The 25,566-nt window shown below is 47.8% G+C and overlaps 13 protein-coding genes across 13 annotated transcripts; 6 read left to right on the forward strand and 7 right to left on the reverse strand.

The window, feature by feature from the left end:
• Positions 1-92: 92 nt before the first annotated feature.
• Positions 93-1,080, reverse strand: N7455_002728 (uncharacterized protein; the record flags this gene model as incomplete). The annotated part of the gene is made up of 3 exons (XM_040961832.2): positions 93-591; positions 675-807; positions 861-1,080. 3 exons carry the CDS (start codon positions 1,078-1,080, stop codon positions 93-95), a joined length of 852 nt encoding a protein of 283 aa, XP_040807712.2.
• Positions 1,081-1,739: 659 nt separating this feature from the next.
• On the forward strand, positions 1,740-3,017 carry lysB (homoisocitrate dehydrogenase lysB; the record flags this gene model as incomplete). Its single annotated transcript, XM_065604343.1, has 4 exons — positions 1,740-1,767; positions 1,834-1,874; positions 1,940-2,109; positions 2,174-3,017. The coding sequence occupies 4 exons, from the start codon at positions 1,740-1,742 to the stop codon at positions 3,015-3,017; spliced, it is 1,083 nt and encodes a 360-aa protein (XP_065462834.1).
• Positions 3,018-3,160: 143 nt separating this feature from the next.
• N7455_002730 (DUF1769 domain-containing protein) lies at positions 3,161-4,256 on the reverse strand (the record flags this gene model as incomplete). The annotated part of the gene is made up of 3 exons (XM_040961830.2): positions 4,037-4,256; positions 3,462-3,980; positions 3,161-3,402 (listed from the first exon to the last, which is right to left on the reverse strand). Exons 1-3 carry the CDS (start codon positions 4,200-4,202, stop codon positions 3,161-3,163), a joined length of 927 nt encoding a protein of 308 aa, XP_040807730.2. The 5' UTR covers positions 4,203-4,256.
• A 683-nt stretch (positions 4,257-4,939) lies between these two features.
• Positions 4,940-5,671, forward strand: N7455_002731 (uncharacterized protein; the record flags this gene model as incomplete). The annotated part of the gene is made up of 1 exon (XM_040961831.2): positions 4,940-5,671. One exon carries the CDS (start codon positions 4,940-4,942, stop codon positions 5,669-5,671), a length of 732 nt encoding a protein of 243 aa, XP_040807733.2.
• Positions 5,672-5,868: 197 nt separating this feature from the next.
• On the reverse strand, positions 5,869-7,164 carry N7455_002732 (serine hydrolase domain-containing protein; the record flags this gene model as incomplete). The annotated part of the gene is made up of 1 exon (XM_040961836.2): positions 5,869-7,164. One exon carries the CDS (start codon positions 7,162-7,164, stop codon positions 5,869-5,871), a length of 1,296 nt encoding a protein of 431 aa, XP_040807703.2.
• Positions 7,165-8,511: 1,347 nt separating this feature from the next.
• N7455_002733 (uncharacterized protein) lies at positions 8,512-8,811 on the forward strand (the record flags this gene model as incomplete). The annotated part of the gene is made up of 2 exons (XM_065604344.1): positions 8,512-8,596; positions 8,669-8,811. 2 exons carry the CDS (start codon positions 8,512-8,514, stop codon positions 8,809-8,811), a joined length of 228 nt encoding a protein of 75 aa, XP_065462835.1.
• Positions 8,812-9,688: 877 nt separating this feature from the next.
• N7455_002734 (uncharacterized protein) lies at positions 9,689-11,980 on the reverse strand (the record flags this gene model as incomplete). Its single annotated transcript, XM_040961856.2, has 1 exon — positions 9,689-11,980. The coding sequence occupies one exon, from the start codon at positions 11,978-11,980 to the stop codon at positions 9,689-9,691; it is 2,292 nt and encodes a 763-aa protein (XP_040807726.2).
• Positions 11,981-12,435: 455 nt separating this feature from the next.
• N7455_002735 (uncharacterized protein) lies at positions 12,436-14,037 on the reverse strand (the record flags this gene model as incomplete). Its single annotated transcript, XM_040961845.2, has 3 exons — positions 13,426-14,037; positions 13,035-13,370; positions 12,436-12,979 (listed from the first exon to the last, which is right to left on the reverse strand). The coding sequence occupies exons 1-3, from the start codon at positions 13,959-13,961 to the stop codon at positions 12,436-12,438; spliced, it is 1,416 nt and encodes a 471-aa protein (XP_040807702.2). The 5' UTR covers positions 13,962-14,037.
• A 1,661-nt stretch (positions 14,038-15,698) lies between these two features.
• N7455_002736 (uncharacterized protein) lies at positions 15,699-17,173 on the forward strand (the record flags this gene model as incomplete). Its single annotated transcript, XM_040961842.2, has 3 exons — positions 15,699-15,722; positions 15,784-16,993; positions 17,049-17,173. The coding sequence occupies 3 exons, from the start codon at positions 15,699-15,701 to the stop codon at positions 17,171-17,173; spliced, it is 1,359 nt and encodes a 452-aa protein (XP_040807713.2).
• Positions 17,174-17,943: 770 nt separating this feature from the next.
• N7455_002737 (uncharacterized protein) lies at positions 17,944-18,501 on the reverse strand (the record flags this gene model as incomplete). The annotated part of the gene is made up of 3 exons (XM_065604345.1): positions 17,944-18,026; positions 18,077-18,302; positions 18,361-18,501. 3 exons carry the CDS (start codon positions 18,499-18,501, stop codon positions 17,944-17,946), a joined length of 450 nt encoding a protein of 149 aa, XP_065462836.1.
• A 473-nt stretch (positions 18,502-18,974) lies between these two features.
• N7455_002738 (uncharacterized protein) lies at positions 18,975-20,200 on the forward strand (the record flags this gene model as incomplete). Its single annotated transcript, XM_040961837.2, has 2 exons — positions 18,975-19,526; positions 19,592-20,200. 2 exons carry the CDS (start codon positions 18,975-18,977, stop codon positions 20,198-20,200), a joined length of 1,161 nt encoding a protein of 386 aa, XP_040807710.2.
• Positions 20,201-21,209: 1,009 nt separating this feature from the next.
• On the reverse strand, positions 21,210-21,746 carry N7455_002739 (DUF1748 domain-containing protein; the record flags this gene model as incomplete). Its single annotated transcript, XM_065604346.1, has 4 exons — positions 21,210-21,345; positions 21,510-21,552; positions 21,613-21,652; positions 21,744-21,746. The coding sequence occupies 4 exons, from the start codon at positions 21,744-21,746 to the stop codon at positions 21,210-21,212; spliced, it is 222 nt and encodes a 73-aa protein (XP_065462837.1).
• An 840-nt stretch (positions 21,747-22,586) lies between these two features.
• N7455_002740 (pyruvate kinase CDC19) lies at positions 22,587-24,616 on the forward strand (the record flags this gene model as incomplete). Its single annotated transcript, XM_040961851.2, has 7 exons — positions 22,587-22,710; positions 22,807-22,851; positions 22,920-22,966; positions 23,020-23,222; positions 23,338-24,171; positions 24,232-24,313; positions 24,368-24,616. The coding sequence occupies 7 exons, from the start codon at positions 22,587-22,589 to the stop codon at positions 24,614-24,616; spliced, it is 1,584 nt and encodes a 527-aa protein (XP_040807725.1).
• Positions 24,617-25,566: the final 950 nt, after the last annotated feature.

The following is a 25,566-nucleotide window of genomic DNA, read 5'->3' on the forward strand; positions in this document are numbered from 1 at the left end:
CATGAAATTATTTATGAGTCAAAGCCCACTCCAAAAAGTACTTCGTTGCGCCATTTCACCACCAGTCTCGGAAATGTCTAAAGTGAACTAGCTCAATTCCGTGTCGACTCCAAGTCATCGTATACGATGCGCTTAGAAATGATTGATGGCCAAACCGGTTCAGCCACAGCGCGTGCCACCAAAAGCAAGACGACAATGATGATCTCCATCAGAAGCCCCATTCCAACTAAGATCCCGATATCACCAGTGGCTGGGTTGAACTTGGGAGGTCCATACTCCAACAACAGAAAATAAATGATCCGAACCAGCAAAAAGGGAAGAGTCAACACTGTCAAAAGTACGGCACGATGACCCGACTTTGGAAGAATTGACCGCGATTTTACCGCAAGCCAACCAACAAGACCGCACACATAAGCGAATGTGACAACAAGAACAATAGACCCAGCTTCCCCCAATGCGCCCATGTTGATACATCCGCCTACCACTGCTAGCATGATGGCGATGAAAATCGGGAAACGGAAGAAATGCAAAGCAAATCGGGTCGGCTTGGTCCATTTCGAATCTCCAGGGCCAGTTTCTCCGGATTGTCCACTATTTGGAGAAACATCGTTAGCATCTCTTTTGTTTTTGGGAGAAAAAAAGCAAGATCACAGGACATGAAATCTTCAACATACCATCGCAATAAGACCAAGCTGACTTCAAACAAGAGGGGCGAAAGGCCCACGCTTTGCAAAATGGATTCAGAAATGAGCATTGGCTTCTCCGGGTGTGAGCTGGCAAGCACCAGAGCCGAGCCCGTGATGCGAACTATGGAGGATTCAATGACATATCTTTAACTTGTCGGAATGTCTTCCACTTACTCTGTGCCAAAAGACCAACCATACTCCACCAAGAATAGAACACACAGCGTCCGATACCCTTGTCCTTGTTGTGGTGCCAGTATCGCCACTCTTGCATGTATCTTGTGCTAAACTGCGCAATGTGAATAAGGGAGTATATAACAATCTCTGCGATGGCAATATTGCGCTTCCCAGTTGATATTGGCGAATCCGATGAACGGGATAGAAGATTGAATGCCATTGTGACAAAAGGGTTTGGGTGATGGCGAAGTATGGAATGGAATACAATAACGAGAAATAAACTGCGATCTGGACTGCTTTAAATATCTACTCTGCGGATTGGGTTCAATCTCTGTCGAAGACTTTGTATACTCGATGCCAGTGGATCTACATCGCGGTAAGTGACCCATTTGGGTTTAGCGCTTATGGCATTTAGCGTGGATGGCTCCTCAGCAGATTTGAATGGCTGCAAATATTGAGCAGCACGATGAGAACGGGCATTTTAAAGTTTGACGAAGCCATAAAAGAGTGAGGGTACCGCACAAATGTTGTTCATATTCAATTTCGCGAGAAGTGACCCGTTTGGGTAGTCCGAGCATGCATACATACCCATGCGCAGCCTTGGAATGGTTTCCCGGCTGACTGTATCATTTCTTCTTGAAACAAATAGTAAAACACACACGTATTACTTTTTGATGTTGTTCCGTCATCTGTATTCCATAGGACCTGAGATAGAAATGTAAACTACAACAACACACATACTGTAGAGTCGCCGCTTCTCCGGACCCCGGGATTAGTACATCGGACCAACAATAATCCGATGCCGTACACAAAATGGAAAGCTCCGATGACGGCGATTGCCGATTTCAGGAAAGCAACTCTTCAAAAAAGTTTATCAAAATGGCTGCTGCTCGGACACTTCGCATTGGTACAATTGCCCTTGTTTTGCGATCTCGTGGGTCGGCAATTGACTGACATAACCGGAATCCTATAGGTCTTATCCCCGGAGATGGTATCGGACGGGAGGTCATCCCGGTGGGTAGCTCTCGATTTAATATACGAGCCAATTCACTGACTGAATGGTGTTTGATGAAATGTAGGCCGGCCGTCGGATCCTTGAGTCCCTCCCTTCGTCCCTGAACCTCAAGTTCAGCTTCGTCGACCTCGATGCCGGCTACGAGACCTTCCAGAAGACTGGAACCGCTTTGCCCGACAAGACTGTCGATACCCTGAAGAAGGAGTGTGACGGTGCTCTCTTTGGCGCTGTCAGGTAAGCCACAATGTCCTTGTTTTAGCATGCGCAATCCCGGCTGACAATTGCTCCCAACCCAAAGCTCCCCTAGCACCAAGGTCGCCGGTTACTCATCGCCCATTGTCGCTCTCCGCAAGAAGCTCGACCTGTACGCCAACGTTCGCCCTGTTAAGACCACCGCTGGCAACAGCAATGGCAAGCCCATTGACTTGGTCATCGTCCGCGAGAACACCGAGGATCTGTACGTGAAGGAAGAGCGCACCATCGAGGGCCCCAACGGCAAGGTTGCCGAGGCCATCAAGCGTATCTCCGAGCACGCCTCGTTCCGCATCTCCAACATCGCCGGTGAGATTGCGCTCCGTCGCCAGAATATCCGCTCCGCTTCCCCCGCCACCTCTACCCGTGACCAGGCCATGGTTACCATCACCCACAAGTCGAACGTGCTCTCCCAGACTGACGGTCTCTTCCGTGAGACCGCTCGCCGCGCTCTTGCTGCTGAGAAGTTCTCTTCCGTCTTTGTCGAGGAGCAGATCGTCGACTCCATGGTCTACAAGCTCTTCCGCCAGCCCGAGTTCTACGATGTCATTGTCGCCCCTAACCTCTACGGTGACATCCTCTCTGACGGTGCTGCTGCCCTCGTTGGCAGCTTGGGTCTCGTCCCCAGTGCTAATGTCGGTGATGGCTTCGCTATCGGTGAGCCCTGCCACGGCAGTGCCCCTGACATTGAGGGCCAGGGTATCTCCAACCCCATTGCTACTATCCGCAGTGTTGCTCTCATGCTCGAGTTCCTGGGTGAGGAGAAGGCCGCTGCCCAGATCTACGCCGCTGTCGACGGTAACCTGGATGCTGCTCAGTTCCTTACCCCCGATATGGGCGGAAAGGCTACCACTCAGCAGGTGTTGGACGATGTCCTGAAGAGACTGTAAAAGTAAACTTGTATATAAGCCAAAGTTTGCGATGATATTTAAGAGATGAATCTATTGTTTCCCCTTGCATGCATTGACAACCATTTAATTGCATGAAACCCATATCCATTTCAACAGCACACTCTGCTCAATCGAGAAATGTATCACTCAACATCACCAGACGATGGCTCCGGCTCCCAGTCAAACTTCCCTAGACTTTCATCACGTTGCTCACTCTTGCTATGATCTTTCTTGTCTTCTGTTTCGCCTAAGACCACCGAGAACACCACAGCAAGATACACCCGTCCGTTTGAAACATCCTTGAGCGTATACCGTAGCTCGTGGTTCTTCTCATCCACGTACTTCATGATATGTAGATTAAACCCAGGAAGACGCACAGAGAAATCTATTATGATCAGTGAGCCGAGAATCCCAATCAAAAGAGTAAATCCAAATTTCACTCACCATTGAATGCCAAATAAGGATTTCCGAAATCAGCAACGTACATCCTCCCAGGTTCGAAGTCAAACTCCTTTCTATTCGCCTCATCCTGGAAGTGCTTTCTGCGACCCTCGACTGTTTCGGGGATATTAAATTGCCGACGCACATTGGCAGAATCTTCGCTATAAGAACCTTCTTCAATAATCTCATCATGGAGCGTTGGCACCTCGTCGGATTTCTTCATCTTATCTCCAATCCGGAACTGCTCCCACGATGCCAATGCCGGGCTGTATAGGTACGGATGATCGGCGTAGACATCGCCGTCTAGGCCGGGATCGAGTGTCCACTTGACCATCCGTAGCGCTGCATTGAATCCTGGGGGCAGTATGTCACGAATTGGGTGATCGAAGTCATTGCCAAAGACGAGGTTGTTGCCATTCACCCGCTCCTTGAAGATTATTGAGAAGCATACGGAATATAGGTCTTTTTCGTGCAAGGGATGGTTGAAATATGGGCTTGTAGATGGTGAATTTTCTGGATAGCCTATTTGATTGATGAGCTCCGCTGTTTGACCGAATAGATGAGAGCAGGGGTATTACCTGTGTAGTCTTTGATCCGTACGCAGAGGCTCACAATAGCATGCTCGTTCTCGATTCGTATTGTCTCGCCATTTACAGGTACCACTTGATGAGCCTTGCGGTTGTAGTCTGCGCCTGCCGTTACCTTCAAGCGGTGCTTGTGTGCGTTGGTGTCCTGGGTAACCATCCTTGAGGCGGGTAGTAGAGTGAGTTGATGAGGCTTGGCGAGAAATAATGATGCTGTGTGTTTAACAAGCAGCTGCTAGGAGTTTATTTGCAGCGTGGCCAACGAGTCTAATTTTATAGGTTTGACGCCCAACAACGTCATCGTTCTTGAGGACAATCAAGTAATGATAAGCAGTGACAATTTGGTGTTGGATTCTCAACACAACAATGCTCCAATAACAATAACCAAAAACCTCCTTGGTATTGAAGACCTCTGGATAATGCATGGCAGAATTATCAGTGTTGCGATCTACTAATTGTTCCAAGGGTTTCAAGTGTGTTGATCTAGCCCTGGAGGTAATATAGCATGTGTCTTCCACGAATGAGGAGAACTGTTTAAAACAGAAACGGCCAACACAGCGCTGCTGCACACACAGGGGAGGTATTATCTTCACAGGGGTTACTATTTGTTGATCTATCTACGAGGTTTAAAACACTCAGCCCTGTTCAGCCCCCAAATCCAAGTTGGGAATGACATCACGTTCTCAAGCCTGATTGGTTGGAGCGGTACGTGGCACCCAAAGAGGTTAGTACGATGAACCCTAAATGAGTGGAGGTGCCAAGACTCTGCGCCCCCGGGCACCTGGTGAGATGAGCTATATAAGTAGTCGAAATTTCCCTTCTAATGGATTTATTCATTCCAGATCAAAGACAAGCTCAATAAAACACTCTACTACCAATTGCTTCTAAACAAATACAATGACCTCAACCGTTATTCCTCAACCCATCCAACCCTCTTCTACTTCTAAGGATCCATTCTTGACAGCCGACTCAAACAATATGGCTTCATCCGATATTCCCCAATACACCCAAACTGCCTCCAAGAGCAGTGCTTTTACAGTCGATTTTACATGGAAGAAGTGGAAGGGCATCGTCTCCGACGTCAACAACCCTTCAGACACCTTATACACCATCCATTATTCCCCATTCAGTCTCTCAGCCAACATGGTTTTCAAAAAGGCCCCCGACGAAGAAGTCATCGGAATTGGCAAGCTGAACGCAGTCTCTATCAACGCCGACTACGAACTACGTGGACAGAAGGCCCACCTTCTAGCCCAGAAACGCTGGAAGACGGTCTACTCCCACCGCTCACTCAACTTCTCTGACACCGAATCCCCAGTCACAATGACATGGACCAGCGATTGTGGATTCAAGACCTGGGACTTTGTCTGTGTTGATGACCAGCAAATGCCCGTGGCAAAATTCTCTGCCAATGCCTGGGGTGTCACCAAAATTGGCAAGATCGAGTTCATGGGCCCTAAGGCAGATGACCGAGCTGCACAGGAGGAGATTATGGTTACGGGGATTACCTTGTTCTATTGCATGATGCTTCGCTGTAACAACATTTTCAATCTCTTTGGGGCTATCTTTGCTCGACCGGGGCACAAGCAGCATATTGAGCCTCAGCCCAAAGGAATGACCAGCGAGTAAGCTTCGCAATTTGCTGGGGTTGTCTTGGTTGTTTGGGAGTTTTGTTTTTGTTTTGCGCACAGAGAGATATACCATTTGATTTATAATGCTTATGAAATAGTTATTACTCCATAATACATGCTTGAACTATATAAATGTTGCTTTCCAGTATGCTCCAATCCATCTAGACGTTGCTCAAACAAGGTATCTCCAAAACATCATGGAAAGGAAACATCCCGACGAAGCGAGCGAGCAACCCAATAACCTATCGCCTCCCGAACAATATTGTTACTCGCCCAGTTCCGACTCGGATACACACGATGGGCCAACATAACCATAAAAGTATCCGACGCCCGATCAACAACAAGCGTGGTACCAGTAAAGCCCGTATGGCCTCCGGCCAACATATTAGCCATGGGTCCCGAGAAATAGCTCTGATTGAGCTCGAACCCGATACTGTGCTCATTACCAGGGAACGCGGTATTGAAATTCGTGAACATCAAGTCCACAGTCTCCGGCTTCAATATCTGCTTGCCAGCATACGTGCCATTATTCAAGATCATTTGACAGAAGATTGCCACGTCCCCGGCCGTCGAGAAGAGACCGGCGTGTCCGCTCACACCATTCAGGGCCCAGGCATTTTCGTCGTGCACGGTTCCTCGCACTGGCTGGGGACGTTTGGGCTCAGCGTCTCCCAGAACTTCGATCTGATACTCCGTCGGCGCCATGCGCGCGTAGTGGTGGAATGAAGGGGACCGGTTGTTTCCCTTGTTGAAAAAGGTACTGGTCATGCCGAGTTCGCGGGTAAATGAATAGACATACTCCTCAAATGGTGTCTTGGTGACCTTCTCCAGCAAGAAGCGTAGGTTCATGAAGTTCAGGTCTGAGTAGGTGTATGTAGACCCAGGAGAATTTTCGAGCTTATGCTCGATGATAGCACGGACGCGCTGCTGCATGGTCTTGTAAGGTGCTTCATACAGTCCGGGCAGAGGGTCTGGAGCAAAGCCACTCGTATGGGTCAACAACATCAGAACAGTGATATTGCTCTTCCCATTGGCCGCGAACTCGGGAAGGTAGGACGCAACGGTTTTATTCAAGATTAGCTTGCCCTCGTCAATGGCGCGCAATGCGGCTACCGCAGTGAACACTTTGGTCAGACTGGCCATATCGTAGATTGTGTCCATTTTGGCAGGGGTCCACTCTGTGGAAGGGAGCAATGTGCCATTAGAGTCTGCATACAGGTTCGTATGTCCGAAAGCGAAGGCGCTCACAATGGTGGACTTGTGACCGATGACAACGGAACCCCCCAGTTGAATGGGGTGGATTGCATTGTGCGTAGGTGCTCCATAATTGGCAGGAATAGTGTACTGGCTCAAGTTCAGCGGTAATTGTTGAAGAGGCTCGGCGAGAAGCCCCACTATTTCGGGAGAACCATGCTTGAGGATGCGGTCTGTGGCACTACAGAGCGAGCCAAAGCTTGCAATGAGGCAAATAGCTGAAGATTTGAGTCTCATCGTGGAGTGAGTATGGTATGGGGAGGCATGGGAGTTTTCTATGGCTTCGAGCCTGCAAATATATACGAGCTCGCTTGCTGTTATCTGGAGATTGTTATAGATTAAATGCAACTCAGCATAGTAACCGTTTCATTATTTCTGGATAAGATCAGCCCCAGAGACGGGGTAATGCTCCACATATAACCCGTTTAACAATCATATCTTCGGGTTATCCCGACATGAATATAGATGCCCCGCAAAAGAGAAAGATTTGGCCGGTATAACGTCTGGAGACAGTTCGGATGCTGAAGAACATATGTACCGGATAATGCCTGGCAGTCGAGGCCTTTCCCTTTCCGCTTTAGTACTCACCTCTTACCGCTTTTTAATCACCGAGTAAAACCGAGCACGCCCCTGAGTACCCGGACTTGATCACTTCGACCTCTCATTGGTTACTTCAGTGACAGCGTCGGTCGTATCAACATCGCCGGTATTACAACTTTTATTGCTGGCGTTCTTAGCCTAGCAGTCTGGGTGAGCTCGGGGAGCTACGAACTTCTGATGATCTATGCGATTGCTGAGGGCCTGGTGGCGGAAAATATCTAGGCAACGATAGCACCCTTAACAATGTTGCGGAAATCCTTGGTATGGAAAAAGTCGCTCATAGGATGAATCTTGTCTGGCTGAGTATCATTGTGCTATCGACTTTCTTAGAGCCAATTGCCCTGGCACTGACCAATGCAACGGGTAAATACCTGGGTGCATAGCTATTCGCTGGGTTTAGGTACATCGCCGTATCGGTATTTTTAGCTATTCTCTGGTTCCTAAGGAAAGAGCATTGAAAATATCATATAGAAGTGTAGTAAATGAGATATAATAATTTAACAATATCACACTGTGGTTTTATATTAGACAAAACCAGACAAAAGTTCTAAGTTCTTTGCTCTTCTGTCTGCATAACATAGACGGTTTTCCCTTTCCTTTTTAGTACTCACCCTTGCCGCTTTTTGGTCGCTAAGTAAAACCATCCATTAATTACTGGGAAGCTATTGCCGGTGGGGCCGATTCCAGAGTTTATGTACCTTTGCCACAGCATGGAGGACGGTGGGCCCACGGAGATATCAAGCTCTTGTATAGTTAACCACGGATCCCGAGTGAGAAAGCGAATTATAACTAAGAAGGCCAGATTACCAGAACCGCTGTCTGTATGTAGCATATCAGATGATGTGCCTTCGGACGTCATTGGGTGCCAATCGCTAGCTATAGCTATATGTCAGGATATTTATATACGTAACATCGCAACATAGGGAAGTAAAAGTTGAAACAGACCATCCACTAAGAAACTACTCACATATTCAAATCTGAGAGATGTCCTCATCAATCAACGATTTCCAAACACTCCTCGATTCACAGGTCGGGAGACTACCAAGACGATCGTGGCCTGTACCCAGAGGTATGTAGTATCTCCTGGCAATAGTCCCAGCGCAGCCATGTCATGCAGTTCAGCTAAGTGGAAAATGCAAAGGTCCGTCAAAGAAACATAATATACCGATCAACTCCTTGCGCTTCCAGGGAGCTGCCTGGGCTACTGCGGGTGGTGGTATGTGTGCGACACTGCATGGAGCCTATAAGATCTTTCGGAATTTCCGTGGATTCAGATATATCTGACAGTATCCCCATTCCTAACCACCCATGAAGACATTACGCAAAGGAGGATGATATTTTTCAGCTTGCTGCGAGCCTTGCTGCTTCCAGGACGGGAACAAATTGCCTAAAGTCAACGGCTATTACCTTCACATGTACCATTAGCGGTGGATATACACAAGGGGCTGTGAGCCGATAAAAGTATCGCGCGGTAGGAGCACCTGGACACTTCTAGTGTCGTGCAAGGAAGGGAAGGACCGAAAGGAGCTATGAAACATATTATGTCGAACTAATTGAAGTCTCAAGTTAGTGAATGGGCATATGCTTTTGACATTTCTTTCGCATTTGAGCTTTAGCAATATATAGTGTGGATAATGTATACTGTGAAGGCGGGTAGATTCGACTAAGGCCGTCGCTTGTAAATACCCATCCTACGCAGCTTCCGCTCGGAACGGAAAGGTATACGTATATATCAGCGGACACTAACTCTTCAACCAGGACATGGAAAATTATCATATAAGCTAGCACCTGTATAAGTTACTAGTAAGAGATGGTCGCTTTGCTTAGTATATGAAAACGCTGTTGAATTGTCGCATCCGCTGAGCAATAGCTGCTCGGTGGCGCGACGGACCCGATTAACGTCATCACGAAGTTTTGCCTTGGGTCAATCATTTTGATTTCTTAAATCGCAATTCTCGATTGATCTGCTGATACTTCGTGTTCAGCGAGTTCATTACTGTTGACATCAGTATGACCTAATCCCAGAGTATATTTTAGCTGGCTTTAGAAACACCTATCGTTCGAGGTCTTGGTACATATGTATGTAATAAAATGTGGAAACGAGAGCCAAAATAAAGACATAAAAGCAAATAAATAAAAAGATCGAGATTGTGTACAAAAGCTAAGCCAAATCTGACGCGGGAACGACATCCGAAATGTCCTTCTCCAGTCCCTCGGCTGATATTTCGACGCTATCCAGACGCCTCCGGTCTTTGCCACGGCCGAATTCGACATCAACAAATCGGGCACTGACGGGAGTAATTGGTTCACTCCCAGTGCCTATCGTAGTGCCATCTGACATGAGATCATCCGACTTCAATTCCCAATTGGCCGCACGAACTTTGGCTCTGCGGCGTTCCGAGTTGATAGTCTCCTTCATGTGGGCGAACGACCGGACTTGATCTGCGGCCCACTTGTCCAAGAGCTCATTTCGAGCTTCGACTTCTAGCTGAAGCTGTTCTTCAAGGCCGGTGTTGACATTTTGAAGACGCTGCATTTCACATTTGGCTCCGTGCAATGATGTGCTGAGGTCTGAGATGCGAACATTGAGAGTCCCAGTCTCTGCTTCGTGCGTTTGAAGTTCACTTGCATTTTGTTCAAGGGTCTCGACGGCTCTTTGATACTCCTTCTCTAAAACCTCGACTTGAGCCGTCAAGTCGCAAGCCCGAATGCGATTGTGCTCGACTGTTTTCTCCAATTCTCGGATGCGAGACTCTGATTCGGAAGCAGTAGCCTCGGCTGAACAGCGTTTTGAGCGTTCGTGGGCAACTTGTTTCTTGAGGTTAGATATCTGGCGGGTATAGTCCTCCTTTGTAGCCGTGTTCTCCTTTTCAAGATTGTCGATAAGACCTTCGAGACCCTTCACTTCGTAATGATACTTGTCGAGCGCTGTGCTTAATCTGTCAATCCCAACGGCCTGTTCTTGGCCTTCGCGCTCGAGGTCTTGCATTCGCATCCGTGTGTGGAGCATATCGCTCGCGGAAGATGCGATCGAATCCTCGAGACTATTAATTTTGCTTGCAGCTGTCTCATATCGGTGTAGTAAAGCATCGAATTGCCCTCGAAGAGCCTTTTCCCGGCCGAGAGAGCCGTGATGGTAGTGGCGCTCCGTCCCCAGATCTTTTGCCAGTGACTCAACACGTCTCACCAGCGCACTTAGGGTCGCCTTGCCGTCCTCAAGACTGACATTGGCAGTTTCACCAGGGAGCGCACGCTCAAGCTCAAGACGAGCTGAGCGGAAGTGGCTCCGCATGTCGGATATGACATCGTCCACACCGTCGCCAGAGAATCCCAAGCCGGAGCATTGTTGGGTGATTCCTTCAAGAGCCTCGGTAGCATTTGAAGCACGGGATAGGGCATTTTCCAAGATCTCCATGATATTCTCGAAGAAGTCCGATGGCGGAGAAGACTGACGGAAAAGGCCGCTGATGGTAGGATCATTGAACCCTGAGATTCGTGATCGACACGCATTGAATAAGTTGTTCTTCTCTTGCCTGGAAGTTTCCAGGTCAAGGGTCAGGGAGTGAATATCGGATTCTTCCGTATTGACTGCAGTTCGCGTTTGGGTGGCGCGAACTGGCGTTTGGGGTTCGTCGGATAGCATCAAGCTATCAGTGACGGGTGGCTTATGATTCCGAGTACTACGAAAATCAGGGGAGCTGGACACAATGACAGCACTGTCACTGAACATGAACGTTTCTCCGTCACCATTCGAAAATGGAGTGGTATCATCCAGGCTGCGATCAGAAACCACCGATGCTTCTTCGTAGGATCTCGGGGTGTCTGGTGTCATCCAGTAGGACTCAGCCACCGAACCTTGGTCCTCAAAGCCCATTCCACCTCGCCTCATGGCCCTGAGTTCATCTTTCAGGGAGTCCCGCTCCTGAAGCAAAGCTCGCATGGTCTTTTCCATGTTGCGCGTCTCCCGCTTTTCGCGCTCAATGTGATTGATTTCATCACTTAACCCGATTCGCCTAATTCTTCTCTGGGTTCGTGTATCCAGGATTTGGCGCAGCGGAGTAAATTGGATCCTTCGCTCGGTGCATGTTTCATCAAATGGCTCCTCCGGGTCATACGACCGCTGGAAGCGTGGTGTTGGGGTAGACCTGCGTCGGGATTTGCGGCTAGGTGTGCGATCCCCAGAGCCTGTCTCGAACGATGTTCGACGCATCGCTGGAGTCAAGCCGGTTGACCCAAAATCTTCATCATGTAATAACCGAGGACCTGGGTCGGAAAACCGAACTCTTTTTCTTGATTTCTTGGGTGTAACAGATACTGTTTTTTGCTGTTGGTTGAGGCCGGCATCTTCTGGCACTGCTGCCAAGCTCTGCCTAGTCCGGCGTGAGACTGGTGACTGGCTTCTTGGATTTGAGAGAGAGCTCTTCCGTTTTCTTCCCGAGCGAGTGATGTCCATGTTGGAAAGGGGAGTATATTGGAATAATTAAAGCCAAAACAAAGAAACGATGAACAAAATAAAAGTATACAGGGATAGGCTTATAAAGAGAATTCTATAGATCACAAATTAAGAGGTAAACAAACAAAGTGGGGCTCTATAGGCAACAGGCGCCTAGACGCGTTCCTAGATTCATATTTCCTATTCCGGAAATAGTAAACAAGATGCTTCTTTGGGCGATCAGGTGATAGCAGAACATAACCTTGGAAGGCTACACGTGATATTTTTATTTAACACACATAATAATTGCTTTATATCTATACTTATCCAAAATACTATCTGTTCAATCTAATGATCACTTCATTGGCTGATACTTAGCTACCTAGAGGGAAATGGGAAGTGTGGTACATTGTATAGACCAAAGATACTCCACACTACCACAACAAATACCAAACAATCAATGATACAATGTCTGTTTATACCGACCCGCCTGCAAATTTCTCAACCTTCTCTAGTGCGTCTGAAATCTTCCTCAATATTATATCCAAATCTTCCATTCCCACGCTGATTCTGATTGAGTGGCTTGGAATGCCATGAGCATCCAGCGCAGCTTGCTCTGCGAGTGTCAAAAGTTGTGAAAACGGAATTGATAGAGTGAAAGCAGTTCCAAAACTAGGACCTTTGCAAACATCTAGTGCATTATAAAAACGAACGGCATTGGCCGGTTCTTTGAAAATGACACACATGAGATGGCCATAACCCCCTCCACGTCGACGATAGCGCTCATATATGTCTGGTGTGGTAAGTGACGGATAGTTGATTCGTTCCACCAAAGAATGAGCTGCAAGTCGCTCCGCAACGGCCTTAGCGTTATGGTTTGTGACTTTTACACGCTCAGAGAAATGACGGGAATTTCGACGTAGGACTGCAATGTTGAGAGGGAAAAGCTTTTCTTCATGGGAAATGGCAAGCTGGTCGCGAATTTGGACGTAGCGAGATGACCCAGGATGAACAACCACACTGATTTTAGTTAGTTACAATTCATGAAAGATAAACCATATACTATGAGTCATACCTGCCTGCCAGTACGTCAGAAAACCCGCTATAAATTTTCGTCAGGCTGGTCATGAGAACATCAACGTAGGGCAGAAGATCTGTGTTGATGAATGTGCCAACAGTCTCATCACAAATGATTAGAAAGTCATATTCATCGGCAAGCCGTCTAAGACGATGCATATCAGGCGTGACTAGGGTCGGATTTCCAGGAAGATCGGTCCACAAGGCATTGACACATGTCCCAGATTTGAGTGATGCTTCGAGTTCGTCAAGCTCCTCCGAAGTGGCATGAGAGTATAATTTGAAATCTGACCAGTGACGCTTGAGAACAGTAGCGGTCTCTCCATAAAGGTAACTGTAATAGTTGTTAGATGATTGAATACCAGCCCGAATCATGTTGAACGATATACCCAAAACCAACAATACCTGAATCGATTCCAAGGCCAACCAGCGCTCGTGCCACGGAATTGATGGCGGCCATCCCTCCTGGATGTAGGAAGATATCCTCCAAAGAAACACGGCGCTGACCATGTTTCTCGGATTGAACCAACCTAGCTATATTTGATTTGATGAAATCTCTCTCGATGATTCCCGACGTGCTAAGTCCCATGGTGTGTTCATTAAGCATTGCAATGGGGTTGGTTGGCAATGTGCAGAATGCTTGGTTGGTTGACTTAGATTGAAGATAATTGAATCGTCGTAAGCAGAAGTTTGTGTGACGAGTCGAGATACCATCGCCACTATCACGCCAGTAGCTAAATACTACGTCAAAAAGGTCGGCCGGATAAATTACTGCATAGAACTGTGCCCATTGGGTTTCAGCTGATGCCTCACCGGCTTGAAAAAAATGAACAATTGAGAACCCTGTGCAGGAAGATGTCGCTTTGTTCAAATCAGCCGCACACCGAGTTGCGCTTTGTGCAGAGACGAATACCGCGCTTGTCATGCCATCGCTTCCAGAGAGGTTTAATCGGGTAAGAACAGTGCGGTTCAATTGCTTGACATTTTCGTTTAGGCAGAATCTAAGACTTATTAAATCGTTGACTCAACCTTGGAAAGAAAAACTGCTCTTGAATGTTACCGTGGGTATCCGGATTTCACTTTAAGCAGCACCCAGTCTTCTCCCCTTCCAAAACCGCCTACAGATTCCCAGGTTGGTAAGGAAGGAATAATTGACTGTTGCTTTGACGTGAGTAAAAGTTCATGTTGAAATATACGAATCAATATCTTACATGGCGCTTATTTGGTGGTATGCGCTCACCAAACGGTTGACTATGCAAGATGAGAGGGGCCATTGCTACCGTAGAAGGGAATAGACAAAGTGCAGGATTTATCCTCGGCTTACCTGGATCGATAAATTGATCAATAGTCACGTGGAAGAGGAGGGTTACAGTGAAATGATCTCCATGCAAAGTACGGAGTACAACATAGAGGAAGAGCAATGCCTAAGTGGGTGTTTGGCTTAGCTGAGGGGCGCTTACTTGCATAGTGGTGGGGCAGTAGGGGAAATGGGCTAATCACGTTGTAGAGAGATTCAGCTAAAGGAATCTTAGAAGATCCCGAGATCCACCTCAGGCTTCGTCCATGCCTGTCAGCAGTGGGAGCTGAAGTTTACGAGATTAGGTACCTATACAGGTAATTATCTTGTCAATCGATATTCAACACGAGATAGAAACCAGGAGGGAAAAAGGCCGAAGTCCACATCACCGGGACTTTTGTTGAACATAATGATATTATGCTACTCATGATGTTTCTGGGGCCTTTTAGTGGCCTACGAGATTTGCTCATTCTCTGCTGGCCGCTCCGAGAGCAAGCCGAGGGCTTTTTGCTCTATGTCAGTCGTCATAGATATATCATATGCCTTGCAGAGGTTTATCTATCAGAAAATCACTCTCCACGAGAGTCAAGGTGACCCAGAGTTGTAGGCCTTGCTTTGTATAGGGATTGGATGCTACTCATTATATAGGCACTTATTTTCAAACAGAAGAAATAGGTATATAAAGAAAATTCAGTCCCTCTAGGGCTGGTTATGCATGGAAAAGACAGTCTATGCTTTTTACCGTCTTCACGTCTAAAAAGTCTACCAAAAAAGGCCATATAAGCGGCTGACTATTCTTGTAGTCATAAGGCAAGAACTAAACAAACAAAGTAGGGCTCTATAGACAATAGGCGCCTAGACGTGTGCCTAGATTCATATTGCCTATTCCGGCAATAGTAAATAAGATGCTTCTTTGGGTGATCAGGTGACTTACTCCTATCCGTTTATACTTATTGAGGTATATCGAAAATAGTACGTGTTCAAACTTAATGATCTTTTCTTAGGCTGATACTTAACTGCCTGCGGGAGACTGGGAACTGTATATTGTCGGGGTCCATGTATATATCAGAGTTACCCCACACCGCCACAACCGATACCTTATCAGCTCCAACTGGATACATAACTTCCAATCGAAACCCTGTAATATTCCAATGTTGGCATTATCAGCAATATTAATCGGATTAGACCACTTTCCTGCTGGGTCTGATCCCCCTTTTTACCTCCGTGTGACTTCGGACCTACATACATGTAGGTACATTCCCCCCCCCCCCCCCCTCTGGTTTCCCAGTGATGTCATTTTCGATACTCCGAAGAGGCTCAACTCTATCACTTATCTCTTACAACTCTCAGTGCATTGAAAGAAAAATGGCTACTACCCACTATACCCGTGTATGTCCAATAATTGCCGATAATATTACTGTGGCTCTATACTCACATTTTGATATCGCAGGAACAAAGCAACGATAGCCCCGACGATCAGCTTTCTCCACCCGCAAATCAATCGTCATTCCTTGGGAAATTACCCACCGAGATCATTCAACATATTGCATCTTATCTCTCAGCTTCAGATCTCGCCTGTCTCGGTGCCACTTGCCGGACCCTCGCTGATCATGCATCGGATGACTTGCTGTGGGCTAACCTGGTGAACAAGAGACTGCCTACGCCTATCCAGAACCCAGGTCCCTTTGGGTCATTTCGTCGTCTCTATCTTGCATATCACCCTTATTGGTTCATCCCTCAGCAAAAGATCTGGTTCGCAGACAATGAAAACACGGGGATGCTGATCATAGCTCGATATGATGATCGTCGTGGTGTGATTGAAGGATACACGGTCGTCGCAGAACGCGGTACTCCTCAGTTTCAAATATGGACATCACACCCCGAAGTTATTATACAGTCTTTTGAACCCCATGTACATCTGGTACTGGATAGTCCTATCGTGTCTCTTCGCGACCCTGATCCATCCTCTCGAACAGCCCCAATCCAAAGTTTTGGTTCAACAGAGGAACGACACATGTCCATGGCATCAGATGCGCAAAATATCTACAATTCGCTGTCGGTATGCGCTGAATTTAGCCTCCGAGTACCTTGGGTCGATCCTTCTTTGCTTTGGCCACCACCAACCATCCCGGCTAATGCGCACACAGTTCGTGCTTTGAGGATCCCACCCCCGGCAATACTGAGCAATTTGTCAGAATTGTCAGAATCGATTTTTCGTCTCAGGAGGTGGGCAACCCCAGAGCTTATGTTGCCTCAAGTGTGTGTAACTTTTTCAACTCTCGATCCTGTTCTTTACACTCCCACTACAGAGAAACCCTACCAGGGAATTTGGGTTGGAGACTACTCAACCCATGGGTGTGAATTCCTCCTTGTTCTTCAGAAAGAGACGACGGTCCCAGCACACGGTGATGAAAACGAGTCGCAAATAACAGACGCCCAAGACGAGGTTGAACACGACAACCAGGAGCCTATTGGACAGCGAGGTCCGTTGCAAGCTGTCAAGCTGACAGGTGACCATAATGTTCCTCGTGGCCAGTTGTCGTTTGCTGCCCAAGATATTGGCTCCAGAGGCTTGATTGGCGTCGGGATGGAAGAGCCTTTTATCGGCGCTCGAATTGTGCGTTGCCGCGGCCATGTAGCTGGTCTTGGGTTCCGTGACGGTAAGCGGCCTTCTAAATAAACCAAAGTGATCTTTTCTAACCTGTCACTCGCTAGACACCTACATTGACTCCCAACTGATCCTTATTTCTCCTGACCACATGGCTCATTACTGGAAGGAAATGGGTCATGTCTCCTATTACCGCCGTGTGAACCTTGATGCTCTACTGCATATTTCATAGTTGACTGGCATGTTCTTGTGGTTTTCGTTTTATTTTGTGATTTTTCTAAAGAAAGCTTTGTTACATACCCCCCTTTCTCATGTTGTATTTATTGATTATTGTGCACGGAGTTCCGATAATTTGAGAGAACTCCCAGCAAGCTCTTTATTCCCCCGATCGTATTGCCATATTGCACTATTTCGAGTCGAAAGATTCCCATAGTGCATATGTTTATCACATATCTACTTCACCTGGGAAAGTCCTGGATCGTTCAGCAATTAGACCCGAGGTATTAAGGAACCAAGGTACTGCGTACATAAAGTATGATGTTCTAGGCAGACCTGAGAGAAACCTTTTATCTAAAAGGCCAGTTCAACCTTTACAAAATGATTAATTTGCCGCTGAATTCTTGCATTCCTCAAATATACTGGTCCAGCTATTCAAGTAACTAACCGTGTAGCCACGGGCTCGCAGATCCTTTCGCTGTACCAAGTCTTGCAAGAACCGTAATACTTTCCCCCAAAGCCCTAACGAAAGTGAGAGTTGTAAAGACCCCGGACTTCCTTGTCCGTCAAGCGTGTGTTCAGAACCTCTCGCAGTTCCTCAGGTGTCAATGTCGCTGCGAGATGCGGACGTATATCTTTCTGGCTCCAGTATAGTTTCGCCAGGAGTGACAACATATCGCTTTTTGGAACTCGCGGGAGCCCAGCAAAATTGATACTCAGTTTGTTTTGCTCGAGCCAACGCAGGATGGTCAGAATGTCGGCGAGGTCGGTGCGCGTTCTCTGATGCTAGGCTTGTTTTGTTGCCACCTTGGCCGTGCTCCAACACTTCAGTTTCGTGAGAATTAGTACGGAGGGATGCACGATGGAAACTATCAAGTAAGGTCATTGGAGTCCCAATATTAGCTGAGCAAGAACTTACTTGATGTGTTCAGCAGGCGCCCTGGACGATCCTCGGGATTGACGTTGTACACTTGCGTTGTTCTCAGATCTGGGATATGCCATGAGCTATTACGTGGCCCCATGACATCGACGTAAACTTTTGTCCCACGGTAATCATAAACCAGTCTGCCGTCACCACTGCGGGTGAATCCCGGTCTCTTCAGCAGAAGTTCGCGGCAGTCCTTTTCAGTGACAACATCAACATCCTGTATATTTGTCAGATCATGAAGTCTTTCCGGAAGGGATGCCAGGAGAAATGTGTACCTCGGTGACCCTGTTGCCCACGAGAAGCCCAGTGGCATAGCCACCGAGAAACAGATAATGAATCTTCTCAGATTGTAAAGTCCTTGAGAGGCTTGTCGCAGCCGCATCTAAGTGGTTGAATTCCCTTGAGTTGAGCGGCATGGTGATGGTTGTTCGGAAAGAAGAAAGAAAGAGGAGAGAATGGTCCAGATCGCACTTGTGGAGGAGAAAGCGAGAAATAAGAGGAGAAAACGAGGAGATAATAGTGCAGATAGCAGTTATTTAGGAAGAAGAAGAAGACGGGTATGCTTCAGATAGCGGTTGGTGAGGAGGAAGAGAAGGGAAGCAGAAGAAGAAGAGGAGTGATCTGATAACTAAAGGAATAAGGAGGAGGAAGAGGAGGAGGAAGGCAAACAAACCAAAAACATTGAGTTCGGTTCAAAAGTGAGGAAGAGAAGGGAATCGCCATGAGATTAGACAACCGCTACCTTACACATCATTCACTCCATCACTCCAGGTCTTATTCCTGCCACTCTATCTTGTCTCTTTCCACTATGATCTCGCCTTGTGATAACAAGTAACGCCGTCTCCGATTCTTCGCAGTGCCATTTCTTTGCAATTATTGATCATCAATCATGGAGACTGACGAGACCAGAGGGCTCGCAGTCCTCTCTCCGGTCTCACCTGCCATCGAGGCAATACCAACTTCTCGCGAGAAGTCTAAAGGACTCGAAGTCCCACTTCCTGCCTCGCAGGCTATGGATTCGATGCCAACTTCTTTCGATGAGACCGAAGGAATCGAAGTCCCCCTTCCTGCCTCGCCTGTCATAGAGGCTACACCAACTTCCCTCAAGGAGTCTGAAGCACTCTCAGTCCCACTTTCCGTCTTGCCGGCCAGCGGCTCGACGCCAACCTCTCCCAGTGAGACCGAAGGGCCATCAACCCCTCTTTCTGCATTGCCTGTCATCGAGCCCATGTCATTTTCTCAACCTAGCCTAGGTCTCTTGGAAGAATCAGGCCATCAGATTGAGAAATTAGACGCACAGCCTCTCGATGAGCCACACCGCCAGCAGTTCCACTATCCCGTGATGAGAGAAGCTTTGAAAGCGCTCATAGACAACACTATCTCGGTTGTGGAGTACGGGAACCAGGTTCTTTACAGATACGGATATGCAGAGGTTCTGATTGTAAGTGGCGAGAACTTCCTCTTTATTGCTTTGGTTGAGCCATTTCATTAACAGCATTTCACTAGCTTGTGGAGTGGGTTGTGCCCGATGAACAATTGTTGTTTGCCTCACAGGTACTGCTCGAGAACAACTATCCTCGCCTTCTTATCCCAGAGCAAAAGTGGCCTGGATACTCTGCATACTCTGGACACTGGGAAACCCGATCCTTGATGCACGACCTTGATGGCCAGGGCTGGATGCGTGCCCATCTTCTCCCTCTATCATTGGTTGGTTTCACCCTTGATGAAACTGTTGAGGTTCCCTCGACATTTGCCCGTGAGCTCCACCTTCTCACCCCTAAACCTTCTCACTACATGTCATCCTTGATACGTCATCTTTTGCAACTCTCCATTGGTGACAGTAACCGCGCTCGAGTTGAAAAGGACCTTGGGGGGTTTATTTCTGCTTATATTCTCAAGGGTGGACCGGCAAATACGACCATATGCACTTATCTCAATGACCCGGAGAGCGACGAGGACTACCAGAAAAGAGTTGAAGAAGGAGTCCGGTTTATGAAGACATGGGACTGGGGAAAAATTGAGAAAAGATACGTGGCCATAGCTGAGCGTGCGGTCCGAGATTGCCGCTACATCGACACACTGACGGACGTTCATGAAGAGCAAGACACTCCCTGAGTTGATCTTACGAGTTTGCAGGAGCATCCGTTGCTGGGTGGTGGTGAGAGATAGTCCTTTGACTGCGTCTCTTTTTCGTTGAAACCTCTTTTTCATCTGAACTCTCGTTTTCATCCATCCGGAGACTCATTCGTCCTCTTCCTATAGCTTAAGATAGTCATGAATACCATTTCTAGGCTTTCTTGTTTTGTCCTATACTTATTATCCTTCTATAAACTTATTCTACAACAACAGGAGAAGTGTCAAGGTGCAATATCGGACAATGCTCAAAAGGTCTACGGGTATTTTCGAGGGTTATGATATGCTTGGCACGCTATAAACAGAGTTTACAACGATGTAGTTCACAGGGAAGTCTCGACCGAAGCTCGCCAGCTGGGGAACTTTCAGACGGAGGTTTAATGAATCAACACCCCCTATTTTAAGGGATTCAATGCCGACCCAAGCGTAGGTATGCACCCAAAGCATGATCTCGGGTTATCCGGGTTGATTGCACGCCGTTGGTAACAGAAATGCTGGTGTGCTTGTGACTTGTGTTCATATTTACAATTAGTATATTCCAAGGATTGTCTGCTAAACTCATGGCTGAATTTGTGTGATGATATAGAACAGGCAGAAAGCTAAAAGGTATCGAAAAAGCCAAGACGCCATGACCATAAAAGCATCGGTCGAAAGTGGAGGCTGGAGCGTTGATAAGAATTGGTCATCATTCGTCAATCCAGCCTTGAAGCATATACTTGTGGCGGCTGGGTGGTTTAAACAGAAACACCGTCCGCAACACAGACTCAATCTGTACGTACTGATATTGTATCATATTGCCATAGGGCCAAGCGTCGAGACCAAGGCCCAGATTCATGCCGCCAGTCCAGTCCCGCGGCGATTTATGCGCCCCCATAAGTTTTCATGTGTATCACTTCAGAGTCCGCTATCATACACACACCATATGGCCGAAAGTCAAATCATGACAAAGGGATCACCGATCGTCTTCCCGTGTTGAGTATTGCGGCGCCAATCACCGGCGTCGTTCGAACCAAGCAGACGAGCCCATGACAGCCACGGACTGGTCCATCATCCACTCGCCAACACCAAGGTAGCTGTCAACCCATTTCTTGACATCTTTGTTTTCTGTGATCTTGTCTGAATTGAGGCTGGGGCTAGGAAAGTCCCACGCACACACAACCCAACGGGGGTGCGCGAAGGGTAATGGAGTTAGCCAACAGTTCTCCCATGCATATCGAGGGCACCCAAAACGAGCAACAAGCAGAATTATAGCTTGGAAGAAGAGGATCGTGAGGGGTAGGGGTGTATTTACGTTAGGCCCGTGGAGCGCTTGACACCTGCCAGGAAGGCGGAGACTGAGGTTGAAGGCATATGTTAGTTTGTATTCCTAGCTACAACAGAAACTTAGAACTCACAGAGAACCGCATCAAATGCGTAGTGGGTAAGACGGCCGAACTAGATTGCAATGAACATCCAAGTCAGTTATGGCATGCTCTATGTTCTGGGGACCTCGGCTGTCCGGGATCAACCAGCAAAGGTCTCTTACCATGATGCCGAGTAGAAGGTATCAACACTGTGGATATTGAGTAACCGGTAGTCACCAAAAAGCTTGAGAGACAAAAGTAAGAGGAGACCCAAGCTGTCATGGAGACCGCCTAAAGAACGGTCACGTGTATTTTCACATGACGTCTCTAGAGTGGCTGGAGATGAGGCTGGTGACACTGGGTACCTGACATAATCTACAATGTGGCTGGGGCCGGATCGGGCCAAGGTGTCCAGGCTGCCCACCTGTGCCCAGATGCACTAGTCCCGATTCGGTCTATCGATAAGCATTCTCATCCCACCGAAATCCCCTTTCGCCTCTGGGCCCCGGGGGATCTCTGAGCTGGGGCTCGATCAATTGGGTGTCTGTATTTGTCACATTTATTCGATAGAAGGACTCCAATCTACAGCGCGTAGGCCAGCACGGGGCAACCCTCCGCTTTTTTGCGGTCAGCCCAGTCTGGAGTTGATATATAATTTTTTTTCTGCCTAGACTATTTATGCCGCCTCTGCCGACAACTCCAGCTCTCAGTAAATGAAAAATATAGGTAGCCAAAGAGAAAGAGAGAATACCAGACAAAGCCTCATATTTCATAGAATTCGTAGATTAATTTGGTATAGATATTGTCTAGTGTCAATAGTATGATCAGAAAAAAAAGTCTCATGATGGATGGCACCAATACTCACACCGGCGGCCAACATTTTCCCTCCCGCCCCGCACCCATCCGTTTTCTCTTTCCCCTCCATCTCTCTCACCCTTTCTCTTCTACCATCCTCTCTGATTCTCAATTGATCAGAACTTCCTTACCCTTTCTAAAATAATTCAACAATTGTTGATAATATCGAAATGGCGGCCACCAACTCCCTCGACCACCTGAGCAACCGCATGAAGCTGGAGTGGCACTCCAAGCTCAACACCGAGATGGTGCCTGCGAAGAACTTCCGCCGCACCTCCATCATTTGTACCATTGGTATGTCAAACCAAGAATAATAGCTTCTTCAGATTGATCCTGTCGAAGAAGTTGCGATGGAGAAAAAAACCCGAATACTAACAGGCAATCGATCAGGTCCCAAGACAAACTCCGCCGAGAAGATCAATGCTCTCCGCACAGGTATGGCAATGAAGTTTCCGATGGAAACGAGCAGCTTTGTTGGGTAGTTAGGCTGACATTGACCATAGTCGGTCTTAACGTTGTTCGCATGAACTTCTCCCACGGATCATACGAGGTCGGTATCTCCAATCAACATCTGATCAAGACTTTCACTGACTTCGTCCGTAGTACCACCAATCTGTCATTGACAACTCTCGCGAGGCTGCCCGTATCCAGGTCGGACGCCCTCTCGCTATTGCCCTCGACACCAAGGGCCCCGAGATCCGTACCGGTAACACCGTCGGTGACAAGGACTACCCCATCAAGCAGGGCACCGTGCTCAACATCACCACCGATGAGGCATACGCCACTGCTTCTGACGATAAGAACATGTAAGAACATTCTCATTGCCCCAAACTGGATTGTTTCAATCGACATTCGCTCCATGTATCTGTGTGACTGAGCGAGCTTGACATGTGACGTGGACTGACAAGTGTGTGACGACAGGTACTTGGACTACAAGAACATCACCAATGTGATCACTCCTGGCAAGCTCATTTACGTCGATGATGGCATTCTGTCTTTCGAGGTGCTTGAGGTTGTTGATGAGCAGACCCTTAAGGTCAAGTGCCTGAACGACGGCAACATCTCATCCCGCAAGGGTGTCAACCTGCCCGGCACTGATGTAGACCTCCCCGCTCTCTCGGAGAAGGATATTGCCGATTTGCGATTCGGTGTCAAGAACAAGGTCGACATGGTGTTTGCCTCATTTATCCGTCGCGGCAGCGACATCAAGCACATCCGTTCCATCCTCGGTGAGGACGGCAAGGAGATTCAGATCATCGCCAAGATTGAGAACCAGCAGGGTGTCAACAACTTCGATGAGATTCTCGCCGAGACCGACGGTGTTATGGTCGCCCGTGGTGACCTCGGTATCGAGATCCCCGCCCCCAAGGTTTTCCTTGCCCAGAAGATGATGATCGCCAAGTGCAACATCAAGGGTAAGCCCGTTATCTGTGCCACCCAGATGCTGGAGTCCATGACATACAACCCCCGCCCCACTCGTGCTGAGGTTTCCGATGTCGCCAACGCCGTTCTCGACGGTGCCGACTGTGTCATGCTGTCTGGCGAGACCGCCAAGGGTAACTACCCTTGCGAGGCCGTCAAGATGATGTCTGAGACTTGCTTGTTGGCTGAGGTTGCCATTCCTCACTTCAACGTCTTCGACGAGCTGCGCAACCTCGCCCCTCGCCCCACTGAGACCTCTGAGTCCGTTGCCATGGCCGCTGTCAGCGCCAGTCTGGAGCTGAACGCCGGTGCCATCATTGTTCTGACCACCAGGTATGTGCCGGAAACCCCTTTCTGTCGTTTTGTATGACGATCATACTAACAAATCCATAGTGGCAAAACCGCCCGCCTTGTGTCGAAGTACCGCCCCGTCTGCCCCATCCTGATGGTCACTCGCAACGACACCGCTGCCCGCGTAAGTCCCCATTCGATCGTTTGAATGTCGTTCTTTGCTGACAATAGTTTTCAGTACTCCCACCTGTACCGCGGTGTGTGGCCGTTCTACTTCCCCGAGAGCAAGCCTGACTTCAACGTCAAGATCTGGCAGGAGGATGTCGACCGTCGCCTCAAGTGGGGTATCAACCACGGTCTCAAGCTCGGAATCATCAACAAGGGCGACCCTATCGTCTGCGTCCAGGGATGGCGTGGCGGTATGGGCCACACCAACACCGTTCGTGTGGTGCCCGCCGATGAGAACCTCGGTCTGGCCATGGAGTAAATCTGTAAAACCAATCAGATAAGCTTTCGATGATCGATGGTCCAGTGTGCTTTTTTTAACCGCCGGTGTGCGGATGGGATACATACCTCTTTTTCTTCTCTGTTCTCACTTTTTTTTTTGCTTTCGAAGCCAAGTTTGTTCTGCGCTGTGTGGTCTGGACCACAGTCTGGAAGGTTAATACATTGCTCATGTAAATGAAACGAATTTAATGCTTTCCGGTCAAATTAGTGGATTAGTGGGTTAGTAAAGACTAGACAATTCAAATTGAATAGACATGAAACTGGTATTTTGTGCTTGGGTCGTTGTAGACTTGATATGTCGCGCGTCGAGAGTTCGCGATTGTCACAGTAGTCTTGCATTCACATGTCAATGCATAGACTGACTGCTCTGGAGTCCATACGCGATTGGAACTGGAATGATCCTCTTTTCAAGTCTTTTCAAGAGGACTCCAGTTGAAAGAAGAAGAAAGAAAAAAAACGAACGAACAAAAACCAGATGCGGGGGGCCGCAGAGACCCGAGGCAGGCCACTTTAAAATCCCCCGACACCGAGGCTTGCCCATCTGCCCGAGAGGTTGACAAGATCATCCCCCAGGCACATGCCGCGGACGCATACTCTGCTTCCCACTCTCTGTAGCAGGGAATGATGCGATTTTTTCGAAATCGTCTCGACGTCACATTAGCGAAAGAAATAAAAAGAGAATTAGAAAAAAGGACGATTAAATTAGTTAAACAAATTTCGCGGAGCCTTTGCCGTCCCGATCCCGGTTTCTGCCGATGGTTCCAATATTGAGATTAGGTGATATATAGATCTGTGTCGTTTCAAGTGGACATTATATGGTCTCTCCGCTAGTAGCGTGGACAGCATCGATCTTACGAGGTATGGAAACCAAGCTGTTGTTAATATTTTGGTCTAATGCACACTATAACGATGTAATAGCACTTTCGAACT

This window comes from Penicillium solitum (assembly GCF_028829755.1).
Source record: "Penicillium solitum strain IBT 25940 chromosome Unknown utg000001l_segment0_segment0, whole genome shotgun sequence".
Taxonomy (NCBI): Eukaryota; Fungi; Ascomycota; class Eurotiomycetes; order Eurotiales; family Aspergillaceae; genus Penicillium; species Penicillium solitum.